The 25,646-nt window shown below is 35.5% G+C and overlaps 2 protein-coding genes across 6 annotated transcripts in view; one reads left to right on the top strand and one right to left on the bottom strand.

Annotated features, from left to right (window-relative positions):
• The window catches only part of LOC126777966 (microtubule-associated serine/threonine-protein kinase 3), a 91,132-nt gene extending 73,405 nt beyond the window's left edge, over positions 1-17,727 (top strand). The window contains exons 25-37 of one of the 3 annotated variants that reach the window (XM_050501317.1): positions 4,656-4,809; positions 5,245-5,371; positions 5,545-5,646; positions 6,021-6,092; positions 6,287-6,409; positions 6,594-6,691; positions 7,027-7,161; positions 7,467-7,580; positions 8,195-8,410; positions 8,676-8,851; positions 11,150-11,619; positions 11,811-11,936; positions 12,197-17,727. In XM_050501317.1, the coding sequence (XP_050357274.1) occupies positions 4,656-4,809; positions 5,245-5,371; positions 5,545-5,646; positions 6,021-6,092; positions 6,287-6,409; positions 6,594-6,691; positions 7,027-7,161; positions 7,467-7,580; positions 8,195-8,410; positions 8,676-8,851; positions 11,150-11,619; positions 11,811-11,936; positions 12,197-12,352 (2,069 nt within the window). In that variant the 3' untranslated portion in view covers positions 12,353-17,727. Of the gene's footprint in view, positions 1-4,655; positions 4,810-5,232; positions 5,372-5,544; positions 5,647-6,020; positions 6,093-6,286; positions 6,410-6,593; positions 6,692-7,026; positions 7,162-7,466; positions 7,581-8,194; positions 8,411-8,675; positions 8,852-11,149; positions 11,620-11,810; positions 11,937-12,196 lie in introns of all 3 variants that reach the window. The other 2 variants (XM_050501316.1, XM_050501318.1) reach the window with 2 other exon arrangements.
• Positions 17,728-18,641: 914 nt separating this feature from the next.
• LOC126777973 (uncharacterized) overlaps positions 18,642-25,646 on the bottom strand; it is a 101,336-nt gene continuing 94,331 nt past the window's right edge. The window contains exons 12-15 of one of the 3 annotated variants that reach the window (XM_050501331.1): positions 25,355-25,558; positions 24,014-24,214; positions 22,809-22,883; positions 18,642-21,591 (exon numbers count right to left, since the gene is read on the bottom strand). In XM_050501331.1, coding sequence (XP_050357288.1) covers positions 21,185-21,591; positions 22,809-22,883; positions 24,014-24,214; positions 25,355-25,558 — 887 coding nt within the window. In that variant the 3' untranslated portion in view covers positions 18,642-21,184. Of the gene's footprint in view, positions 21,592-22,544; positions 22,884-24,013; positions 24,215-25,354; positions 25,559-25,646 lie in introns of all 3 variants that reach the window. The other 2 variants (XR_007670109.1, XR_007670110.1) reach the window with 2 other exon arrangements.

The raw sequence follows: 25,646 nt of genomic DNA, 5'->3' as shown, positions 1-25,646 counted from the left end.
AGATTCTCAAATATCCAATTGAATCTAGGGTTGAACAGATGTGGCTTAGGACTCGGCATAGTAATAAAACTATTATAATTGGTACAGCTTATAGACCACCATGGTTAAACGTGCAAGAATTCCTAGATGCTTTAATCGAATCGATTGCGTCTTTGCCCCTTTATGATTATATTATTTTATTGGGTGATTTCAACATTAATCTCCTGAATAAACAAGACAATCACTCAATCCTTTTTAACAACTTTTTGGATTATTTTAGCTTAATACAACACGTTTCCGAGCCGACACATTTTACTAGCCATAGCGAAACGTTGATTGACCTTGTCTGTTCAAATATAAACCATATTAAGGTTAATGTCGATTATGTAAATAGTCTGAGTAGTCATTCTTTCCTTTCATTTGAGCTTAATATTGTAAAAGAAAAAATTCGCCCGAGGAAAAAGCTATTAAGACCTATTAGAGATATAAACATAGACCAGCTTAAGGTCCTGTTGGAATGCATTGACTGGCATACATATTCTAATCCCGATTATTGTATAGATTTTCTCGTTTCTCATTTTACAACTAACATAATGCATATTTTGACACCTTAGCTCCCCTTAAAACCATATATATAGGACATAATCATTACCCTTGGATTACTTTTGCTATTAAACGTATGATGAAATGTCGCGATGAAGCTCATTGCAAATTGCGTATAGATGAGAGCGAGGCCAATAGAGAAAATTATAAAAAAATGAAAAAAATTGTAGATGATGCAATTGCAAATGAAAGAAATGCCTCCTTTAACTCATACATTAATTGTAATTTAAAAAACTCTAAAGTCATGTGGAAACATTTTAAAAACCACCTTGAGGTAAAACCCAAGTCGGATCTAATCTTACCTAGTCATCTTAACGATCCTCAGGTTATAAACAATCATTTTCTAAATATTCCTGGTAATGATTATGTCTCCCCGCAAATTATTCAAAAGTATTCTTCATCAAAATTCTGTACAGAAACCTTCCACCTAAAAACCGTTAATGAAGATACTGTGTCAAAAATTATCCATAAGCTCAAGTCGAACGCCATCGGTAAGGACGGAATCTCTTTGGATATGATTTTGATGACACTTTCTTCCTCCCTCCCTGCTATAACAAAAATTATCAATAAATCTATTCAGTCTAGCAACTTTCCTGACCTATGGAGGGAGGCTCTTATTAAACCTATACCAAAATTGAATAATCCAGTTTCATTGTCTGATTTGCGTCCTATCAGCATACTCCCATGTTTATCTAAAGTACTGGAAAAAGTAGTCTACATCCAACTATCTGAATTTCTAGAAAACAATAATATTCTACCTGATGTTCAATCTGGCTTTAGATATATCTTTTCGTAGTACTACTACCGCACTCACCACGGTTGTAGATGCCATACTTAGTGCCCAGGACTCCGGTAAAGTTACCCTGCTGGTTTTGTTAGATTACTCTCGAGCGTTTGAAACTATAAATATCTCTTTACTTGTTGCAAAACTGGCGTACTATGGTTTTGGTAAAACCGCTATAGATTGGTTTGCAAGTTATTTAACTTATAGAAGACAATCAGTGGAATTGATAGGTGAAGATGGCACTATAGCATGTTCTCCGTGTCGTCCAGTAACACGAGGCTTGCCCCAAGGCTCAATCTTAGGGCCTTTATTGTTTATATTATATACGGCGGACGTAACGAGTTGTATTATAAATAGTGATTGTCATGTTTATGCGGACGATTTACAAGTTTATACATCATTTCACTTGTCGAACCTAGAGGCTGCCGTTAAAAACTTAAATGATGATTTAAATAGAATATTTGCATGGTCACAATCCCACACCCTAGTTTTAAATGCGAAGAAGACTAAATATATGATATTTGGCACAAAAAAACAAATTAAACAATTATCTAGTTATAGCCCTATTATATCTATAAACGATGAAATTATTGAAAGAGTCACCGAAGCTAAAAATCTAGGCGTCATTATGGACGAAAACTTGCGTTTTGAAAAACAAGTAAATAATACCGTTCGTAACTGTTTTTACCGTTTAAAATTGCTGTATCGTGTACGAGAGTCTCTATCAAACGAATTACGTCTTACACTGTGTGAGTCACTGGTGCTGTCAAAATTAAATTATGCCGATACAGTGATAGGGCCACGAATGCTTGCTCGCTCAAAAACGGCCATTCAAAAAGTACAGAATGCCTGCGCTCGTTATTGTTTTAACATTCCGCCACATGCTCATGTAACGCCTTACATTAATGAAGCCAAATCTTTAAGGACTGACTACCGCAGGCAATTGCATTTCGCTTTACTTTTATTCGGAGTCATAAAATCCAAATCACCAGGATATCTCTATGATAAGCTTTTGTGGTCATCGGCCGTAAATACAACTCACTCCACCAGGGTGAATTCCTATTTGCTGCTTGTGCACCCACATCGTACTGCAGCCTTTCGTGGAAGCTTCAAATACGCCGCGACCAAATGTTGGAACAATCTGCCGCCCCCACTTCGTAACCTAAAATCATTGCATACGTTTAGACTAAGATATAAGTTATATTTATTTAACCTACAGACTGAACTTTAACTTTCTCATTCACATATTCGTGTATATTGATAATAAATAATTCATAGTATACAAAATTGAAAGAAACATGTTTGACGATATAATTATTTAATTAAAAATGTACCTATAATTGCATGGCCAATTTGTTTCATGCAGATTGTTCATGTCATATTGGTTGCGGAGTGTCTGCCTCCACTGTAGGTTTTAGGAATACCATTATCGCCGTCTCTAAAACAACAGAAATTTGGGCATAAATATATTTTATTACTAGCTGTACCCGCGACTTCGTCCGCGTAGAATTTAACAAAAAGTTAATCATTTTTATTATCATTTTTTTTTTCTAAAATAAAAGCAGCCTTAGTTATTCCTTATTACATCAGCTACCTGCCAATAAAAGTCCCGTCAAAATCGGTCCAGCCATTAGGCCAGCCAATAGCCAACAAACAGACAGACAGACAGACAAACAGACAGACAAAAATTGTAAAAAAAATATTTCGGTGTATGTACTGTACATATATTCATATGCATGTAGTAAAAAGCGGTTATTTCGATATTAAAAACAGACACTCCAATTTTATTTATATGTATAGATTATCATTTTTTTTTCTAAAATAAAAGTAGCCTAAGTTACTCCTTATTAGATCAGCTACCTGCCAATAAAAGTCCCATCAAAATAGGTCCAGCCATTTCAGAGATTAGCCGGAACAAACAGACAGACAGACAGACAGACAGACAGACAAAAATTGTAAAAAATGTTATTTCGGTGCATGTACCGTATATGTATTCATATGCATGTAGTAAAAAGCGGTTATTTCGATATTAAAAACAGACACTCCAATTTTATTTATATGTATAGATTGATATTATCTATGTAAATTACATGGTTAATCTGTAAACACAAATAACTATATATATTTATGTAAAGCAAAAACAAAGATTAGGTCTTAAGTACTTACCTATTCTCGCTTCTCAGAATGCTCATTCGCCGTGTTGTTTCTTAATAGCATTGGCCGCCATTACTTCCCATGGCGTTGATCGCCGAGTTTGAGTCGGAGTCATATTAATTTTCAAAAATACCGCCTAAATGTCAACTTTTTTATTTGTATATCGGATTTAATCTCCTATTTTTTTTATAATCGTATATGTATTTCAGATAACGACTTTAGTTTTAAGTTTTATTAACTTGTAATTTAATAACTTGTTTATACGTAACAATCTACCACTTTAATATTTGATCACTCTTTGTCACGTTTACATGGCCGTCCGTCACTGTCACATGGAGGCCTCTGAAAATCAGTGCTGGGTCAATATTATGCCAGCTTCAACTGAGAGGTTGTCTTGTGATTTTGCATCCAATGATATTTAATAGATATAGATTAAATAAAATTAGATGCAAAATATTTTTGTAAATATTTTTGTAAGTTAGTTAATTTTTTCTACGACATAAATTAACTTAAACTCTGTGTTACTTTTGTCATTTCTTTTTTATCTTCTTATTTTTACTCATGTGGTGTGATCCAAATAAAGACTTTATCTATCTGTCTATCTATCTATCTATCTATCTATTGTGATTGAACTTTTGACTAAAATATTGTATACAATGTGTTTTTAAACTACATTTCGACAATAATATTTTTATACGCCTAGTACCAATTATTTATGACAATAATTATTGTTGTTTGCTGAAATACTCTATGAGAGTGATTTATATTTTTCGCTTTACGTTTAAAAAAAGGTGAACTTTTGACAATACAATACAAATGTCTGACTGTCCAAAGTTTAGTGTTTAGCGGGGACCAGCGATATCACGTTTATTTTTTAAACAGAGACTAGCCAACGAATTATTATCTAGGAGATATTGTAGTGTACGAGTATATGTCAAAACAGATTTAATCTATATATTCTATTATTCTCATAATATTATTGAACGGCAATCCTGTTCGACTGGAAAGATTACAATAGATTTACGCACTTTCGATGCTTAATTTGAACCCGGGAGTTTGAAATCAATAAATTAGCCACTAGCCGTAGCGAGGCCGTGAGTGGCGACCGTGTTGTAATCCTGATGCGCGTGCGCAGCGGACGACAGCGCGGCGCCGGCGGGCGGCGCGGCGGGCGGCGCGGCGGGCGGCGCGGCGTCCCCGTGCGCCGGCAACACGTCGTCCACCAACTCGTCGCGGGACTCCTCCCCCTGCCGCGACCCGCCCTCGCCCTTCGCGATCGCCAATCACTCGTAAGTTCCTTCGCTTTTAGTTCTCTAGCGTACTCGATATAGATGTAGCAGTACTAAAGCTATGCTTCAAATATCATGGCTCATTTTTCCAAAATATTATGAAAGTAATTATATGAAAGTTAAAAAATATATTTTTGAAATGTATCCAATGATTTTAAGTAATTGTTGAGATGTTCGGGTGTTCCTCTAAAAGAACTTTGGGGAGCCCAAATACTCTGAGGTTACCATTTACATGGAATAGTCACACTTGTATTATGCCAATTATTACCGTTATAAAACGTCTTTAATATCCACATAAATCGCTATATGTATCCTAATATTGATGTAGCCATAAGAGCTTTATAGCTACATCAAACTATGGTTGGACGGATGGATCAAAATAATGCCAAGTAGGTGATGTGAATGGTTTTACCAGAGAAGTAGTTCGTTCCTTAGGCTGATCCAGTCGTCGAAGCCTCCCATCGTGGTACGTCGCGGGCCGCGGGGCTTCGGCTTCACTATCCACACCGTGCGCGTGTACTACGGGGACACTGACTACTACACCATGCATCATCTCGTCTCGGTTAGTATTAAAAAAAAAACTCTGTGATGGGAAGCTGTGTGATTTCCGATAATGTAGAATATTAAAACCTCAGCTCAATCTGAGTTGGTGTACATCACAAATAAATGAGATGAAGACAAACAAATGTTAGTGAGACATTATAGTGCGTATAAGTAAATGCGTTTCGTTTGCAGGCGGTGAGTGAGCAAGGTGCGGCCTGGGCAGCGGGACTCCGCGCAGGAGACCTCATCACGCAGCTCAACGGAGAATCCGTGCAGGGACTGTTGCACACACAGGTGAGATGCGTGTTTGTGTAGTCAGGTGGATTTCGTTTTATTATCATTAGCTATTACATACATGTTATATATCGAGTAATATCCGCCCAGTTTAGGAAAAACTACGGTTCACATTATTATTTTTAAATTAACGAAATATCTAATAATAATATGAACACTTTCAATTGTTGATATATTTATTTTGTATGATTAATTATTCATAACCGTTCTTTTGAAACTGTAACGTAGCTAAAGTAGCTTAGCACAGATTAAAAATATAAAAAAAACAATTAAAAAATGAATTAAAATATTCCAAGTGTATGTGTGTTAAGTGTATTATTATTATAAGTCAGTGTTATGTTATTGATTTTAAAGTTAACATGGTTTGTGTTTAGGTTCTAAGGTTGTTGCTGGCAGCGCCGCACGCAACACTACGCGCTACGCCTTTGGACCAAACCACTATCCAGGTATTATTTTTTTTGTTTTCATACTCGCGACGATTCTGTTCTTATCTCATCAGCAGCGAACGGTAACGCTATTTGTACTAATGTTTCAGTCGCGGTATCTCTTCTTATCTGGCGCCGTGTGTTTACAACCTAACTTTTATAGGCGAGGGTGATTATTCCCAATCAATTGGTGTAATTGGTAAACAATCCCACAGGCGGGAGGTCGCCGGCGCGCTGGCGGGCGTCGCGCGTCTGCGCCGCCGCGACCGCGACCGCGACGGCGCTGCTCGCTGTTCCGCCGGATATCCACCAAGCGCGCCTCGCAGGAAATGCACCAGGTGATGTGCATATGTTTATCGGAATGGTTGTAAAATATAATGGTTTTTAGTTATTTTACATTAAAAAAAAAAAAAAACATAAAATCATTTGTGAAACATTTGAATGAAATGAAAATTTAAATTAGTAAATCCCGTTTTAATTTTTGTTTATCAAATTTGTAAAAACGTTGATTGTCACCCGCAGATAGTGTCAGGTGCGTCTAGCGAGCTGCCGTCCCCCGCCGCGTCACCCGCCGCAGACTCCCCCCTACATACTACGCACCCCACCACTCACTACCAGCGGTGAGTATATATTACCGAATACATTATTATATTAAAAATGTCGTAACAGTAAACCAAGACACAAAAAGTGTACAAAAAGGCTCATTACGTAGTAAGGCGCTTAAAGTTATAGAAAACCCTTGCGACTCTAGTAATACAGTTATTATAATAAGTTCGCCGAGTGATGGAAGATATACTTGAAAAAAATATTTAATCAAATAATGCGACTGACCACATGACAGTCGATATACTACAAATAGCAGTATTGGGTAGTATATGTCAAATGTGTGCTACTATTTTATCTACACTATATATTTATAATAACGTGACTTACGAAATGTCTTCCTGCCTGCCAGCCCGTCGTCCCTGCACGGGCTGAAGCACAAGCTGGGCGGCGAGGTCCGGCGCGCCTCGCTGCAGCACATGCCGCTGTCGCCGCTCGCGCGCACGCCCTCCCCCTCCCCGCAGCCCGCGCCCGCCTCCCCCACCAGGTGAGACGCGTTATGATTGATCGAGTGATCGTCGATAACATGTGTCTGTCATGTCACTTCATACCACTAAATGTGCACTCTTGCCGGTACAATGTTCGTATGCTCATTTCACATACTAACAAAACTTTCGTGACATTGCGATGATCATCAATATGAAACGGCAAGATCGTATTTACGGTTATCCGAGGTTTCTGAGGGCACGCAATTATAAAGTCGAAACGCTCACACGTAGTCGAGACGTTCGGTCCCGTCCGTGCGTAAGTTGAGCACTAGTAGCGCGTGACGCGGTGTGTGGTGTGTGACAGCCGCGGCTGCGAGGCGCGCAGCCCGTCCCCGCTGGCGGCGCGCGAGTGCCGGCGCGCGTGGCCGCGCCGCGACCCCGCGTCGCCGCTGCTGCGCCGCGCGCTGTCGCCCGACAGGTGGGACGCTTTCTGTTGATACCGAGTTAATGCTGTGCCTTACGGTCTAGTGAATCAAAATTTATTTCAATTATCTATTATTTGCCTGTATTCGCTTGGAATATATAATTTTCTAGTTCTATCGCTTTTAAACATAGATTCCGACAAAATTTCGACGTTAGCAGTATTGAAACTCCCTTGCTTCGGAGAGCACTTACAGCCGTTAATCTTATACTTAAATTCAATTGACTAGTCCCCCTCGAGATCGTTAGTCGTATCCGCAATTCGCCGGGAATGCATTGTCACTACCATCACGTTCACGACGCTTCTTGTTGCATGAACATACAGTTTTATACTTTCTGTTATCGTTAATCTGGTTCATTTTTCACTGACGCTAATATTTATGTTTGTAAAATATATTAATAATAAATGACATCGTGTATGTAGTGATTATACACAAATAAGATATCCCCAAACCCGGATATCAAACAAATAGTGTTTTGAAATTTGTTTAACTATTAAAGTATTATATGTCTATAACATCAGTGAGTTGTCTCGAAAATTCTACGGAATAACAGGCGATATGACGCACCCACTTGCGTGCTAGAGTATGAGTTGTGAGCTGTTACCCTCAGACTGCACCCCCGCTCGGCGGAGGCCAAGTGCTCGATCTCGCCGCTGTGCTGCGCGGCGGGGGGCGGGGCGGCGGCGCGGCGGGGCGGGGCGTGGCGCGCGCCCGCCCCCGCGCCCCCCACGCCGCCGCCGCCCGACAAGCCCGACGAGCCCGCGCTGCCTCGCATCGCCGAGGAGAAGGACTCGCCCACGCACCACGCGGCTAGGATACCCGTTAGGTATACGACTATACTCTCCTGGCTGGATACTTTGAACGCTTTCAAACCATACCAATTTTGAATACATTTTAATAAATCATTGAAATAATTTTAGTATTGAATACGAATGTTTCAAATTAGAATAATTAATCTCTACGCTTAGATAATAAGTTTCTATTAATTGTTTCTTTAAATGTATTAGTGAAAGTGATTGTAAGTAAACCTAACAAATAAAATAAAAATAAAAAGTGTAATAGGTATGTAATAAATAAGTATCAATTTCCAGGACACCGGCAAAACAGACTACGCCTAGTATTTTCACGTCGTCGCCCAAGGCGAGCTTAGACAAGTCTGCCTTCGAACCGAACACATCATTCGCTTCGCTGTCGCTCTCCGACGAATCCTACATCGACAGCAGTATGGACGTGTCCAACTTAGACACGTCACGTGATATTAATATCGGTATGAAAACATTATTTAATTTAATATTTCAGTTGAAATAGATTTGTAAACTTATTGTAAATTTGAAGTTTCACACAACTGCGTACATCAGCTATTTTTAGAATAATAATAATATACTAAAAAATAATAACTAATATACTAAAAAATTCCAAGTCCTGTAGAAAGGCATACACGAGAGCGGATGCACAGCGCATTGTACAGATTGGTCATGACCTTGTTTCGCATCCTAGGGGCTCCCGTAGCTTCTGGCGTCTGACCAAGTCTGTGCAAAACAATTTCTGCCAACCTTCGCTGCCACCGCTCAGAAATCCGGACGGATCGCTAGCTCACAGTCCGCAAGAGCAAGCTGATCTCCTGGCTAAACTCTTTGCAGACAATTCCGTCATCGATGATTGTAGTGCACTGCCACCTACAATACCTGCATGTGGCCATACGATGCCTGACATTAAAATCAGGCAACGTGATGTGCGTGCGGAGCTGCAATCACTTGATGTACGGAAAGCTAGCGGTCCCGATGGAATACCAGCCATAGTGCTGAAGAAGTGCGCAGCGGAGCTGTCTCCTGTGTTAACGCGCCTGTTCCAACTTTCTCTCTCTTCGGGAAGTGTGCCGGAGGCTTGGAGAAGAGCTAATGTGCAAGCGGTTCCCAAAAATGGGGATCGGTCTGACCCGGCAAATTATCGGCCAATAGCTATCACCTCAGTACTTTGTAAGGTGATGGAACGGATTTTAAACAACCAACTGATCCATTACCTAGAAGATCACTGTCTAATTAATGATCGTCAGTACGGGTTTCGACCAAAACGGTCCACAGGTGATCTTCTAGCGTACGTAACACACCTCTGGGGTGAAGCTATCGACAAGCATGGAGAATCGTTGGCTGTCAGCCTCGATATCTCCAAGGCTTTCGACAGGGTCTGGCACAGAAGTCTTCTCTCCAAGCTACTGGCATATGGTCTGCCTGCTCAGCTATGCACCTGGATTGCCAGCTTCCTACACAAGCGTAGCCTTCGTGTTTTAGTAGATGGTTGCGCTTCACAATTCTATGTAGTGAATGCTGGGGTCCCCAAGGGATCTGTGCTATCTTCCACACTCTTTCTTTTGCATATCAATGATATGCTCTCCCTTGAGAACATACATTGCTATGCAGATGATAGTACAGTGCATGGTGGATACCACGGACGCGCAGTGGCTGGGCGGGCGGAAACTGAGGAGAGGCGGGAGAATCTTGTCATTGAACTCGATAGGACGTTAGAGCTCATCGCCAAATGGGGCTCTGATAATCTTGTTGAGTTTAATGCCAAGAAAACACAGATATGCGCTCTCACGGCGAAAAAGTCAACATTTTCCCCTCTTCCCTCCCTCTGTGGTACTCCGCTGGTGATGCAAAGCAAAATCGCCATGCTGGGGATTGACGTTCGCTGCGACCTTAGTCCAAGGGATTACATCGAGGCTGTTATAAAAACAGCTTCACGGAAACTCGGAGTTCTGAACAAGGTGCGGCGCTTTTTCACGCCACAACAACTGTGCCTGCTGTACAAAACACAGGTACGGTCTTGCGTGGAATATTGCTCGCACCTTTGGGATGGCTCCGCTAAGTACCTACTTGAGGCCTTGGACCGGTTGCAGCGACGTGCCGTACGCATTATTGGCGACGTAAAGGTCACAAACACCCTTGAACCTTTACAATTGCGTCGTGAGATAGCAGCACTGAGCGCTTTCTATCGACTGTATCACGGCGAGTGCTCTGAGGAATTATTCTCTCTAATTCCTGCTTCCCCCTTCCTTCTTAAGTCCACGCGAGCTGGTTCTCGATGTCACCGCCTTACTGTGACATCAATTCCATCGCGAACAAAGAAATTTGGCAACTCCTTTCTTTGTCGCACTTCCAAAAAATGGAATTCCTTACCAGCTCACGTGTTCCCCTCCTCTTACAACCCGGGTTCCTTCAAACGAGGCGTGAAGAGGCATCTTGCGGGCCGGCAAGGCGATGGCGGCTAGTGCAGAACGTTTTTCCCGTCTGTACTGGCCGTCGTCGCGTTTGGACTCTACTACCACTTACCATCAGGTGGAGTAGTGATTTGCCCTCCCGGCGAATATAAAAAAAAAAAATACTAAACCCTTTTCCATAACGCTCTAAATCTTCTGGTAATTTTATATATTTTAGTTATTTTCAAAAAAGGCGTCTCCTAATTTATCAATATTGGTTTTGATTTGTAAAGTTATTTAGCGATATCCATTCGTTTAGTAAATAAACCTTAGTCATGTAAAGTTTGTAATAAATCTGTGTTTTCATAGATGACAGCCGCTCAAGTACTGAAGCGACTATTCCGACATTAGATCTCAGTAAAAAACTCTCAACGACACAAGAATCAACACCGAGCGCCACAGAAGTGCAGCCGAAATCCAGAAAAAAATCAGACTCCAGTCTCAAAGATGAAGACTTCAAAACAAAAGAGAAAAGTAAAAAACATGAGAAGGAGTTGAAGAAACAAGATTCGATTAAGAAAATAGAAAAGGTCGAATTGAAAATAGAAGAGAGACACCCCGAAGTCCCAAAGGTTGAAGAGAAAACGAAGCACGAAAAAACGATGGAGCGTAGCGGGTCAGTCAGGAAGTCAGAGAAGCAAGAGAAGGAAGCAAAAGAGAAGAAGCAAGAAAAGCAAGAGAAGGCCGAGAAAAAGCAAGAGCAAAAGGAAGCGAAGAGATCGGAGTCATTGAAGAAAAGCGAAGGATTGAAAAAGCAGGAATCTTTAGAAGCTAATAAGGTGAGTTTTACACAAATTACATCTGTTGCACGTTATTTCATTTAATTATCTAAACTGATTCACAAACCTTGGACCAAGGAACTCTGGTGCTGGTAGTTCAGCGTCACAAAATAAGAAATTATTTTCCGACTACAAACAATAAGAAATCACTTATTTAATTTCTTACATCAAATATCTTATTGCGTCCTTAGTCCCCGGAGGCGGAGGGCGAGGGCCGCGGTCGCAGCAGTATGGTCAGCAAGCTGCTGGGGGTGATGGGTCGCAAGCGGGACGATGACGACCATCGCTCCAAGAGGGACAAACATGCCAAGAAAAAGGTACTCGAACGATTTATAATCAGATTTCAACCGTCAAATAAAATTGTTCTATCGTTTAGGAATAATGGTTTCATTTTAAAAACAACTATAAACATGATTTTATCGTTGCATTGCGTTTTTACTTTTAATTTAACTAAAGTAGTTTGCAAATTCAAAATATTTATATTTGATACATTTATTTATTTTTATATACATATAAGTATATTTGTGCTATGTGTATAATAATTAGTAATAATGATAAATAATTAATTTGATTTTAGAATACTCCCACCGGCCCACCGCCCCAACCACAGATACAAAAACAGAGCGAACTACCACCGATCGAGAAAAACATCGACAAACAGGAAGTAGTCGAAGATAAAAAAACGAAAAAAGGACGAGGGCGAGTCTCGAGTTCCTCGTCAGGTGAAAAGTAAGACGAACAACTCACACGTGAGTCGTGTGTTCTTCTTTGACTTCGTGAGTCTCGTGATTGGTGAATGCGGATTTGTGGGCGTGTACGTTCAGAGAGGGACAGGTATATACTCTTTCAGTGAGAGTAAATGGATAAGATATATTTTGGTCACTTTGTCGTTTATCTGTATTCCCTTTTTGAGGTAGTGTAAATGTACCCGTAGAGTAGTTTTGAAAAAAGTTTATATTTTTTAAATGTACCTTAAATCTGTGTAATGGAGTACAATGGAAGGCACAAACGGATAAATGTTTCACTTGAACTGAGCAAGCTTCTATTTATAAAATAAGTGAATATTTTTTCATTACTTCATACGATTGAAATGTTCAGTCTGCTGGATGGATAGACTTTTAAATTATAACAATACTAGCATTGAACGCGTTTCGATTATAAGTGTAGCTTGAACTAATGATTTTCATAAAATTTATAAATTTAACGTAACGTGAGAACACGCTGATTGAATGCTTGGTTTGATTCTTCGACCTGTATATGTGCTAATGCAAACAAGCACACTTGTGTTACGTCACGCCAACGTCACGTGACCATTGAACGTTGGCTTTTAATACTTAAGGATCATTACACACTGGCGTGATTAAACAGAACTTTTTTTTTTAAATTATGCATACCAAGAATGTAATAAAATGTTTGAACGCGCGTGTGTGTACGATACCTTAATTATAAATTTCTCTTAATCACATATTGCTCTTATCTAAAGCTAATGAAATAATTAATTTCAAAATATGATTGTCATATATCTATGACAATCATATTTCATATAAAATGATTTATTTTGAATAATATTATGTTCGTATGTTTCTTAATCGACTACGCTCGATTGTTTCGTTCTAAGTCGAGTAATGTTATGGAATTGGCGTGATTTTTTTAATCATTAAAAAATTATATATTAGTAAGAATTATATTTTTTGGCGAGTGCTGCGAGTACAAAAATTTGCAATAAGTTCGCGTTAATTTCTCATAAGCTTTTTTTTAAATTCGAGATGGCCCAGTGGTAAGAACGCGTGAATCTTAACCGATGAACGTGGGTTCAAACCCGGGCAAGCACCTCTGAATTTTCATGTGCTTAATTTCTGTTTATAATTCATCTCGTGCTTTTCGGTGAAGGAAAACATCGTGAGGAAACCTGCATGTGTCTAATTTCATCGAAATTCTGCCACATGTGTATTCCACCAACCCGCATTGGAGCAGCGTGGTGGAATAAGCTCCAAACCTTCTCCTCAAATAGGGAGAGGAGGCCTTAGCCCAGCAGTGGGACATTTACAGGCTGTTACTATATATATATATATACACTATTTTATTTAACGAAACATATTTGTATGTGCGTTTAATTAATTTTGTTTCAGAATTTTAAACCAATTCCACAAAACATATTGTGTTGAAATTCCTCACGCATATTCCATGCAGCTGGCAATACAAACTAATATATAAAATCATCTTCGTTTACAGTACATGGATTAAATATAAATGCTTGTTATTAAAACGGTTATTTGTTAAATTAAAAAAAAAAAATCTAGAAACATCATTTGTAAATATTATTTAAATATCGAACGTTTTATACTACAATTTGAAATTTAATTATTCATAAAAAAAATATCAATTATAGTATGGATAGAACACGCCCTGTGATACCCATTCATATGTTATTTCTACAGTCAAACAAGAATATTTTTGTTGTGTTCCGTTTTAATAGGGTAGTAAGGTTATTGCAGGCGTGGTTGTCGGCGCTTCGACAATGTGATAGGCGCTTAATATTTCTTTCCAATATCTGGATGGCTGCGACCACTTAACCTCAATTTGTATTTCCCTCCCTTTCTAATATAAATTTATTATATTATAATTTAGTCTAGGAAGAGCGATATGTGAATGAGGGTGAAAAATCGTATAATGTATTATAATATTAATTAATAGTTTGACGTGCAAGGTTCATAATGTATTGATGTTGTTTAAATTGTAAAAATAAATGCTGTTAGCTTTTCTTAGTCTGTGAATAATAAGCTTTAGTCTCAATTGATTCTCTAAACCACGGAGCAGCGTGGTGGAATAAGCTCACGAGCCCAGCAGTGGGATATTATGATTATTATTTTATTGGCTCAATGACAGGGCTTTAAGAATTTCGTAAGGAGAGTTATAACGATTTTGTAATTATATTTCGTTCAAAAATTTTACAATAATTTATAAATATTTTATTAATACATTTTTTTTTTAATTTTTAAGTGTAATGACGATGATTACTAATTTAAATAATTAATATATTTTTTAATAATGTTTCAAGCCCTGTCTTCAGTATTAGAAAGAGGCGTTTTACTATAATTACTAATTTTCGAACGGCGTTCGCTTGCTTAAGAAACTTAAATAATGAAAGAATTTTTCGTTATTAATCTCATAGCTTAGTTAATGAATACGTATAACATAAATGTAACAGGACGGTGTTGCATGAAATATTGAAAAAAAAAATGCATATTTGTAGTTCATTGAAAATTATAGCTCAGGGAACTATTGACGAATACCTCTCGACTTTAAATGGTGCTAATGTAATTGCAAAAGGTCGTTTGTAAAAATTGAATAACATTTATAATATAAACTTTATGCTCTACCGCAAAGGATACATTTTTTTCTTATGGCCTTTTGCACTAACATTAGTGATGTTGTTTTTTTTTTTATATAACAAACAGTGATTGCAGGTTGTCAAATGATGTTCCTCCGTTTCCAAAGTACAATTGAAATCGCAGTACGGTTTTTTTTTAATTACTTCGATTGTCGACCCTATACTGTTTTTTTCTGCTTTGTTTAATAATTTCAGGACAATTTGGTGAGTCCATTGTTACGAGTTTATTATTATTATTATTAATAATAAGTTTAAGAGTATAGTTTTTTCATAAAAGTTTTCGATTTAGATATAAGGTAATTGTTGTGATAATATTTTAACTATTACTTACTTAATTTTTCGTTTTCTTATTCTGGTTTTATCTGTATTTTTTTTAATCTGTATATTCACAACGTTAACCTCATTGTGCTTTATTGAAATAATGCACGCAAATATTGATTCGATAACAAATTCGTATTTTATTTTTCTCTCAAACGATGTCATTTTCAATTTTCGTAAATTTTAAACGACAACTATCGAAACTATTTCTATTACGTCTAGAAACCCTATTGATAGGCGAAGTAAGATAAAGAAGATACATATATAATCTGTAATGTGCAAAAGAGATAGCAACCTACATATTAGGCTACAGTTTTTAAGAAACTACCCTCTATATTCTTAGATCTTCTACATGTTAAACCTTTATATATATACGGTTAGATATGAAAGTAAGTTGATAATGGGACGACGAAAATCAATATTAATCCATAGTTATTTAGTGATTATGGTGTACCAACCCGCATTGGAGCAGCGTGTTGGAATAAGCTCCAAACCTACTCCTCAAAAAAAGGGGAGAGGAGACCTTTAGCCCAGCAGTGGGACATTCACAGGCTGTTACGGTACGGATTATGGTGTATGGCTTAGGTATTTTGATGGGCATCATAAAAAAACTATAAACTATATCATATAAATATGAATAGTTTGATTAAATTCGAATTCAACGATCGAACGATTATAATTTTCGAATCGCAAATTTTCCAGCGTATATAAAAAAATTAATACAGTGCCATATTGCTGATGAATCTATTGCTCTTACCGAGAGTGTAGAATTCGTGACTTCGATTATAATTTCTAAATTCAATTCGTGACATGTTTATTTTTTATCGAATCTTAATTTTTTTTATTACGAAAAGTTTTAATCACATTTTTTTCCGTTTTTAACTAGTATTATCATTCAGAGGCTTGTCTTCCAGCACTTGTGTCGTTGTATATATAAAATATTTTTTTTTGTTCTAATTTGTATAAAAAAATTAATCTATGAGTTTAATTTTAATAACAATATTATATGCAGAATTACGTTTATACGATAAACGTAACATTAAATAATATGTAAATGATAATACATACATACATACATACATTATACTTCAATCTAATTAAGTAGATTAACCAGATTCAGATATTTAATTAGTTATCGTGTAACAGAGTAAACATACATTCATATTTAATATAAATGTCTTGATTTAAAAAAAAAAAAAATTATTACATGTCGAATATAACGCATTAAAATTAAAAAGTCTTAAAATGCAAATATAAGTAAATATGTACAAATGATTATGATAGCAATAATACTTAAATGTCAAATTTTCATCATTTAATGTATACAAATTAATTAAACATCCGTTTTAGAAATAGCTTCATACTTAAAAGCATTCCATAACAGCGTTATTATCCTTTATAATGTAAAGAAAACTAATATTCTTATATATTACTAAATGTATTAATTGGACGATACCTTACTTATTAATTCTTTTAATTTTACAAGAAATAATAAGTAATATTATTGTTTTGCAGACGGTTCATTAAAACACGAGCTCTTAATACTGCAGATGTTTTTAAAAAGCTTACATTTTTGAACAATATACAATAACAAAAATGCTGAAGCTTATATAGTATAACACATTCAATGTTCTCAAATTTATTGTAAATAACACAAATTTAAATTTCAGTTAAAAATCATAAGTTTTTATTTTTTAATAAAAATTGTTTTCTTTTGTTAATATAATCACACATGAAGTACAGATAATTATAGATTTTTGATTATTTTATCGTGAATGTGTAATTTTGTTTTTTCATTTAAAATTTTTTAAACAATATTTTCATATGCGTTTTTATAAATACTCATTGGTTGATTAATTATAGTTTGCTCCTAATTTTAGTAAGGCAGTACAGGGTAAAGGTGTGTACGCATCGCCCTAATTTATTTATTCGTTAAAATTAATTATCAAAAGTTCACACGTTAATTACGTAATATTGAGACCAAAATAAACAATGAATTAGTGTACGCCTGAGCAAAGATTGTTTTGGGACCATCGCTTTAAATTTTATATTTGAATATGTTAAAATTTCTTAAGAAATAATTTCTATCCTTTAGCAAATTTAAATATGTTCAGAATTGTATGAAATATGATAAAATGAAATTCAATAATAGGCTAAGTTCACATTTGTTGTATGATTAGGTCGCGTGTACATTATGATGAGCTTATTGTAGTATTATTTCATTTTTAAATACTGTGTTGCCTGCCATAAAATTTTAACGCATGATACAAATTGATGTAGCGTTTAAAATGTTGAATGTGATTTTGTAATAAGTGTCTAATAGTGAGCCAGGGAATGTTTTCTCTATAAATGTGTATGATTCGATTATAGATACAAAATAAAGTCATGAATAAACTGTTTATATTGTTTTTTATTTATTACCTATTACCAATACTGTATATAATAATATACCAATGTATACTTATGTTTTTTAAGTTAAACTTCTTTTTTAGTAAAATGTTAAGGTTGAATTTGAGTGCAGCGTAAAATATGTTTAATTTCAATTAGCTAAATGCATTTTATACAAAAAGATTTATAGTGTTACCTTCTATGTTACACAATTATTATTTTTGATTTTAATCTTGTTGTTTCATTAAAAATAAATGGTTATTTGATAATTCTTATTAATTCAATGTCAAATGAATTGATGTCGAAAGCTTGAACGTACAATAGAGAATTGAGCTAAGTTAAGCTAATTGAACGAAGCACCTTCAACATCACTAACGAGTACGTAGACAAGACTGAGTACGTGTCTTCGATCCTCCTATGCATCTTCCACAGGTTACAAGTTGCTGAAAGAAGTGTTGCCGTTTGTTTTTTATATGATGATAGATCTTACAGAGAGCGCGTAAAGTATCGACAGGTCATTTCGGATAGCAATGAGAAGAGGATAGTTCAACGCATATGGCGCTGTAGTCGCGATTCTAACCAATAGAAACGTTTCTATTCGTTTTCCTCTATTATGAATGAAGAAAATACAAAAACACATTCAAAAAAAATAAAAATAAACTAGATAAATCTTGTTGCTAAATATTGTGTTGTCTTATTAATTGAAAAGAATAATAATTGTTTAATTTGTAGAATAAATTCTGATAAGAAATTAATAAGACGTTTATTTCGGATCACTTGTTTTTATCTTTTTTAACTTTTATATATCTAAATTGTAATAATCAGATTTATTAATTAAATGTATATCTTTATTATTATGTATTTTTAGGCATTATATTTTCGAAACTATTAAAAATAAAACACATCTAACTTTTTTTAAATATTTTATTTAGGTGTCGTATTTCGATTTAACAAGTCGAGAACAAAATCACGCTATAAGTCCGTAGCAAAGCTAACTTATTATCTGCTATGGGTTATTTCTAACGCTCGGGGTCACAAAATTATATGAACAGTATTTTTGTGCGCGGAAAAAACATATTAAGTATAAGGTATTAATGCGAAACGACAATAAAAAAACAAACAATTAAACGTTTGTCCATTAACAATCGAATCTTAGAATCTTATAATGCATTGTCATCTTAGTTTAAATTAAGTATACAATAAATTAAAAGCAAATATCATTAAATACATTTTTAATAATTAGATACAATTGATTATGTATGCGAATGCTTTATTAGGATTAAAAATTAAGTTTAAACCAATAACATACGCAATAAATACACGTATTGCTTAAAAATACCAATCATCGTTTTACGTGCGAGTACATCGTACAAATATTACATAAAATAAGAATCGAATTTGAAAATCAAGGAATATATTGAATAAATACACATTACGTACCTAGCCTTATAACATACGGCACGCAGATACAGATTCTTCAAATAAATAATACAGACGATTATCATATCGATTTTTATTAATAACTACAACATTGAAATCACTCTAAATCAACACTAACGATACCCTGTTCTACGGAACTCCATAGAAATTGTTAAAATTCAACTGAATTATACTCTTGATAAATTATTTAAATCACGTAACAGATAGATGTTAGAACATAATATTTATTTATTTAAATTAAAAATCAGATCTACCAAAGCATTTTTCTCTCACCCGTCTGATCAGTGTTTCATCGGGGCTCAGGTTCCAATCGAGGCTTCTGAGTTCGGTCTCTTCGACATCTTGCGACTGCGAATCGAATAAATCTCTCGAGTGATGTTTCGGTTTCTCCAACTTACATCTTTTGTGTGGCTCCTCACGCTTTATCTCAGTTTTATGGACGCTATCGACGCGCGTCCGTGGCGTCTTCCACAAACACGGTTCATTTGTTTGTTTTATGAGCACATTTGGTGGTGAAAAGTAAGAAAAGAATGGACTTGATGATCGAGGCTCGTGTTTATCTTCGTTATGAGATTTATCTAAATCGAGAAACGAAAATGTATAATCTGCGTCAATTACTTGCTCTCGTACGTAAGACATCACGTGACGTCTATTTACGTTTCGGGGCTCAACGCCTTTAATCCGACGATCACATCTCTCCAAATCGGCAAGCTTCGTTTGAGATTTTTTCACATTTAAAAAGAAATCATAGTACCTTTCAACATTTTCGGCACACTTGTAACAGATTGTCGTCAAATAGTCTGACTGCTCAATAGTGAGTTTCAAACAAGCCAATATCTTGTCAATCAAATTTGTTTTCTGACAATAATTACTGAATAAAGAAATCTTAAAATCAGTTGTCGATAGACATAAACGACAGCACTGACGGGATATTTCCATTTTCTATGTATCTTAAAATCGATGAGTAAAACTTTATTTAGGATTCCCGCCAAAAATCTATTTTTATATCATACAGATAAAGCTGAATATTTCAAAAAATATTACTTTTATATAGTCTACACTTTTAAGAAGTGATACGTTTAAAAATAATTAGTCATCAATAAAATGTGTAAGATATGCAAAAAATACTACTTTTGGACGGCTGACTACATTTACGCAAGTATACTTTGCCTTTTTTATCTTTAGTGTAACCGTCTAGATCAAAATAAATAACCTAAAATTAGTAGCAGATAAAATATAATATTGAAAAAACCTACATATTATGTTACATTACTGAAAACTCAAATTGTTATATTTATTTATTTTCTAAATAAAGATAATATCAATTTAGTTCATTATTTAAATATTCTGTTTATTATTTTTTAAAAGACCGGTAATGGAAGTTCGCATGGTAAAGTTGAGTTATGATGGACGGAGAGACAGACGGTATACGAAGCGAAAATTGATAGGGATACGCCACAAAATATTTAAAAAACAATATTAGTTATTGTTGGCATCATAATGGCTCGGCTACACGTGCATCCTGTCATTTGCTTAATTATGCAGCGGCCATTAGACATATCGCAACATATTTTACCTAATGTGAATACGATTATATCGAAAAAATGAAACTACGTCCTTACACGTAATGGGTAAACATTAATTGATTTTAATAATTATTTTAGTTTATAATTACCGTAACTTTTAAAAGGAACCGGTACGAGATTGAATCCTTACACTGTATTAGTAACCAATCGAATCACATCGTTACTTAAGTTGTCGAACATCACTACTATCACAAGCCATCACACCTTTAAGACTGATTGTAATTTATTTATAAATAAATATACCGTTTACATTCGTCGTTTGAAGCGAAGCTATTTTAAATGACGCGGCATCATCCTACGTTTTTTATTTGTCTTAAATTGTGACAGAGTATGCGCATATGAGATTCAATACTGATAGAATTGGAGCTTCTTTTATTATCTTTTAATATGTTTAGGAACTTGTAACTGTCACAATTTACAAACAAATTTGTATTTGAATTGACTAAACGTCGTCTTCTTTCTTGCCCCAGAATTTGTCGAACCTCGTACGGGCTCTATCGAGCACCTCTGCCGCGGTCAGGCCACCGGTGTTAGCGGGCTCATTAACTACAGTTGTGTCAACCACTCCGGGGGCTACTTGAGTCGCTTCAGTCGACTTTTTAATCACCTCTTTCTCTTTGATTTCTTTTATAGAATCCTGAATAGGCGTCTCTGGAGTTATCTGATTGCTATTGAGGCCGTTAATTCCATTCACTTTGTTCATGTCCAGGGCCCTGGTTTCGTCGATGGGAGTTAAGCTGACGGGCGTGGTGGGGGTCTTGTCGGTGCGCTTGCTCAGGCTTGTCGGCGATTCGCTCTTTTTAAGCGAACGTATTGGTGACATTTGCTGGTGATGAATTGGAGCGATTTCTGGAAAAGGGCGTCGTTAGGTTTATACTAGTGCTTTCGAAATATTTTTATGTTGAAAGTTTTAATTTTTTTATTTAAATTATAACTTTCAATGTACATATAAAGCACATATACTAACAATTATTTTGTTTATTTTTATACAAGAAACATTTAAACACTAACATCGTGAAGCTAATAAATTTCCTCTACAGTGTGACGCTATATTTGTTTAGGTTATATTTTATAAAAAATCTAATTAAAAACATTTATCAAATTTCATTTGGCATAAACATTGTTTGGTGCGATCATTCCTTAAAATTATTGAATACTTACATTCGGTAATTTACACATTCAATGTGGCTACAAATATTTTAACATCATGGTTCAAAAAACCCTACTTATAATGACAATTCAATTTTCTAAATAGTTTCACTTTTACATGCTACCTAGTGTTAGATATCTTCACCAACGCTAAAACTGTTTTAGAATTATATTATGTATAATTATTTTTATTTGGTTTCTTTTACATGGTATTAAAAAAAGTCGCTGGTGTAGGTATCATAGAGACCTTTAACAGAAATCATGCTATTTATACGAGTATAACTTAAGGGAGGAAGGAGTACATAAAAAACCTCTATTCATAGAAATTCTAGCTAAACCACAGGATTTCCTGGAGAAATCATGCAACATTTACCACATAGAATCAATGGTATGAGCTGCAGAAGGAATTATGTATTTTAAAATCAAAACCTAAAAGCCGTCATCAGATAATTAGCTAGGTAATATACGAAAATTGCCATACATTTATATTGTAAACTGTCTTAAGTATGGAAACTCTCGTTGATAGAAAAGGATGGCAGCATGCAAAAGTGAACGAAAAATGAGATGGAGAAACAAGGGTAAAATTGGGTGCCAAACGGTGACAGTGTACGCAAACATCGAAACAGACACACACACAACAAGTGAATACATACGTGTTCGACGTCTCAGCGGAGTACGGTCAAAATAAATAAAAGCATCTCAATTATTGGAATAACACAATTTAATCATGAACTATTATAGATATAATATAAAACAGATTATATATTTTCTTGTGTCGATAGTGTGTCGTGCTTATGTGGCAGTGACCTCTAAGGGGACTTTGAGTCGCGTCGTGTAGAGTTCACTGTCGCATGGCTGTCTGTCACACTCATTAAAACGTGTATGGCCGATGGTCTAGGCGATGGTGTTCGTCGTACCTGCCGGCTTCGTGGCGGGCTCCTCGGCCACAGAGGCGCTCTTAAAGTCAGAGCTAGGGCGCTTAATGCTCTCATCTGAAATATGGTGAGTGAGTTGTATGGTAGATGGCGTGAAAAACGTGACACTACAACGCTGACTTCTACGTCCGTACGAATGTCAACTTGACTTTGACAGTTGTAACTGACATATCTTACTTTTTTTTACTGTAACTGTCAATTTTATCAGATTGTTGTCATGTATGACAAAATTATATTTAAATTCGTGCGAACGAAGAAAGTTAACTAAAAATGTTAAGATGATATATTTCCACAAACACAAAATGTATATGAAAACAAAATAAATGAATAATTTTAATGAGTGTTTCATTTGAAAAATTCGTGTTATTAAGTTATTTGTACATGATTTTATTGTGTTTGTATTTAGTGTCAGTGTTGCAAGCTTCTACGCTTTACTGTGGGGTTACTATTCACACATTATTACAATGGTAGAATGGTAGAAAATATGTATGTCTAGCTAACTGTGTGACATGATCGTGTGAAGGCTTCTTTTCCGTTTAAATTTAACCACTAATATTGAATAATCAGTTTTTGTGTTCAACTGTTTTCATATTAGTGTTTAAATTTTGATATTCTTCCTACATTAAGTAACAAATAATCTTAATTATTACATTCCTATAGATTTCACGAATGCTGCCTATCTACGTAAAGAGTATCTTGTCCATGGTTTAGTTCAAATCCCAATTTTATGAGGTAGAAAGTCTAATTTGTATTTGTCAGTCATATTTAAAAATTGCTTGAAATAGTTTTTAATTATAATAAAATTTCTATCGATTTTCTTTATAGATATTAATTAAAATGCTTTTATGATTTTATATAAAACTAAGTGTGCCCGCGAAAGATACAAAGATACTTTTTCTATAAAAAATTGATTAGTTGTTGCATCGACATATACTTTCTGTAATTTTTGTATATTGCAACACCAAAAATAATTGTATGAAAAAGATACTCTTTGAAGCGATCGAATCTAAACGTGATCACAATTTCCGAACGAACTGTCTACTTTAAAAGACCTCACAATATAATGCGTTCAAATTAAAAAATGACAATTCGATATTTGAATTAACCTAAACTACACCCTAACTGACGCTTAACCTAACTTAATTTAATAATGTTTGCCGCCAATCTGTTCAAAAGACTGCACTCACCGCTTTTCACGTTCTGAGTGACCGTAAAAGTCTTGCCCGTGTCGAGCGGCACGGTCCAGTTGACCGGATCCGGCGAGCGCATATTCATTTGCTCGGGCGACTTCACCCGAGTCGGTTCTGGAGGCGATTTAACGACAGGCGAGTCGTCGAAGAAGTGGTCTTTAGCGACCGAGGCGCTGCGGTGAGCAGGAATGTCATCGTCTGTAATTTAATTTAAGTTTATTTAAACATGGTTGCAGCTATTTAAAGCTGAACTGTTAATGTTTCTCGGAACAAGTTAACCAAAACGGAAACCTGTGAAAAATGGAGACAATAAATCAATAAAAACCATTTTACGAGTAAGATGATATTGGACAGAATAGAATAGTTTTATTTTTTATTTTATTAATTAATTTTACAACGTTAAAATCAGGTGTACTACTACGTTACTATTGCTATAATAAGTTCCTAATATCTATCTCTAAAACAAACATCTATACACAACATCGACAAACCTAACATACAACAAACACTAACGGATAAAAAGTTAAAGCCAATTTCATTTCTATAAAAAATATGTTTTTTTTTTTTAATAATTTTATGACGTTATAAATTAATAAATATAAATCAAAAACTGATAGCACTTTTAGTTTAAAAAAATATTGTAATATTCTTATTTTAAAATATGAAATAAGCTTTTCGAATAATTGAATGTTGCCATCGCTATTTGGCTGAATAAAACGTACATAGATAAATAGCGATGTCAATTCTAATTTTAAAACACCTATAAACACAAAGAACATGCAAAATAAGAATAGTTTTTTTTTAAATTAAATACACGAAGGAAGAAAAATTTTCTTATTTTTCTTATTTATCTTAACTTTTAAGCAAGTAAATTTTATTTCAAGATGCGTTCATTTTTCGTATATTTATTTTCACAAATTTTTTAAAACTATAAATATGAGTGTCGTATAAATATTTTATTACATATATATTTATATTTGCTGTACAGTTGTCCCTTTAAATATAATATGCTCACGTAATTACGTGTTCTTAGTGCAATTGTGTTAAAACGGACAAGACGAACATATAATCACTTCTGTGAGGTGTCGAAGCCATTCCCACTGTTGGTGCCAATGCGTGACGGAGCGTTGCGTAGACGCACTGACATATTTAAATCAATTAAAAAAAAATAAAACCAATAATCTAAAAGCCAATCAAAAGCTTTGAAACACATACAAAACTTTTTTGATCTACCAAGGCTGAATTTTGCAAGGTTTTGAGTTCAAAAAGCTTCAGACAATCTTTTTTTCTAAAACACAGAGCGTCGACGCAACTGTCACCTGGTCGTTTAGTACGCACCCAATTTTATGCCCACTTTTGTAACGCTGCGGCTGCGCCTGCCCCTGCCTGGTGTCACCAAGGTCCCAATGGCCCCAATCGTTCCATATGTCTCAACAGCCCCATTCGTCATCCCTGCCCCTGTTTTGCTCGGTGCGGAAGGCGACCGACCACCTCGTGACGTCGACCTAACTCTAACACTACTGCCCCTACTTAACGGCAAACCTACAGAACAAATTTACGTCACGCTAAATTGTTTGGGCAAATGAGAAAATTGGCTCCAAAATTTATTTTTTTATTTTTTTACGAATTT

Source organism: Nymphalis io, chromosome 24 (genome assembly GCF_905147045.1).
Source record: "Nymphalis io chromosome 24, ilAglIoxx1.1, whole genome shotgun sequence".
NCBI classification, from domain to species: domain Eukaryota; kingdom Metazoa; phylum Arthropoda; class Insecta; order Lepidoptera; family Nymphalidae; genus Nymphalis; species Nymphalis io.
Note: the sequence above shows the minus strand (reverse complement) of the source record. Positions and strands in the feature narration are given on the sequence as shown.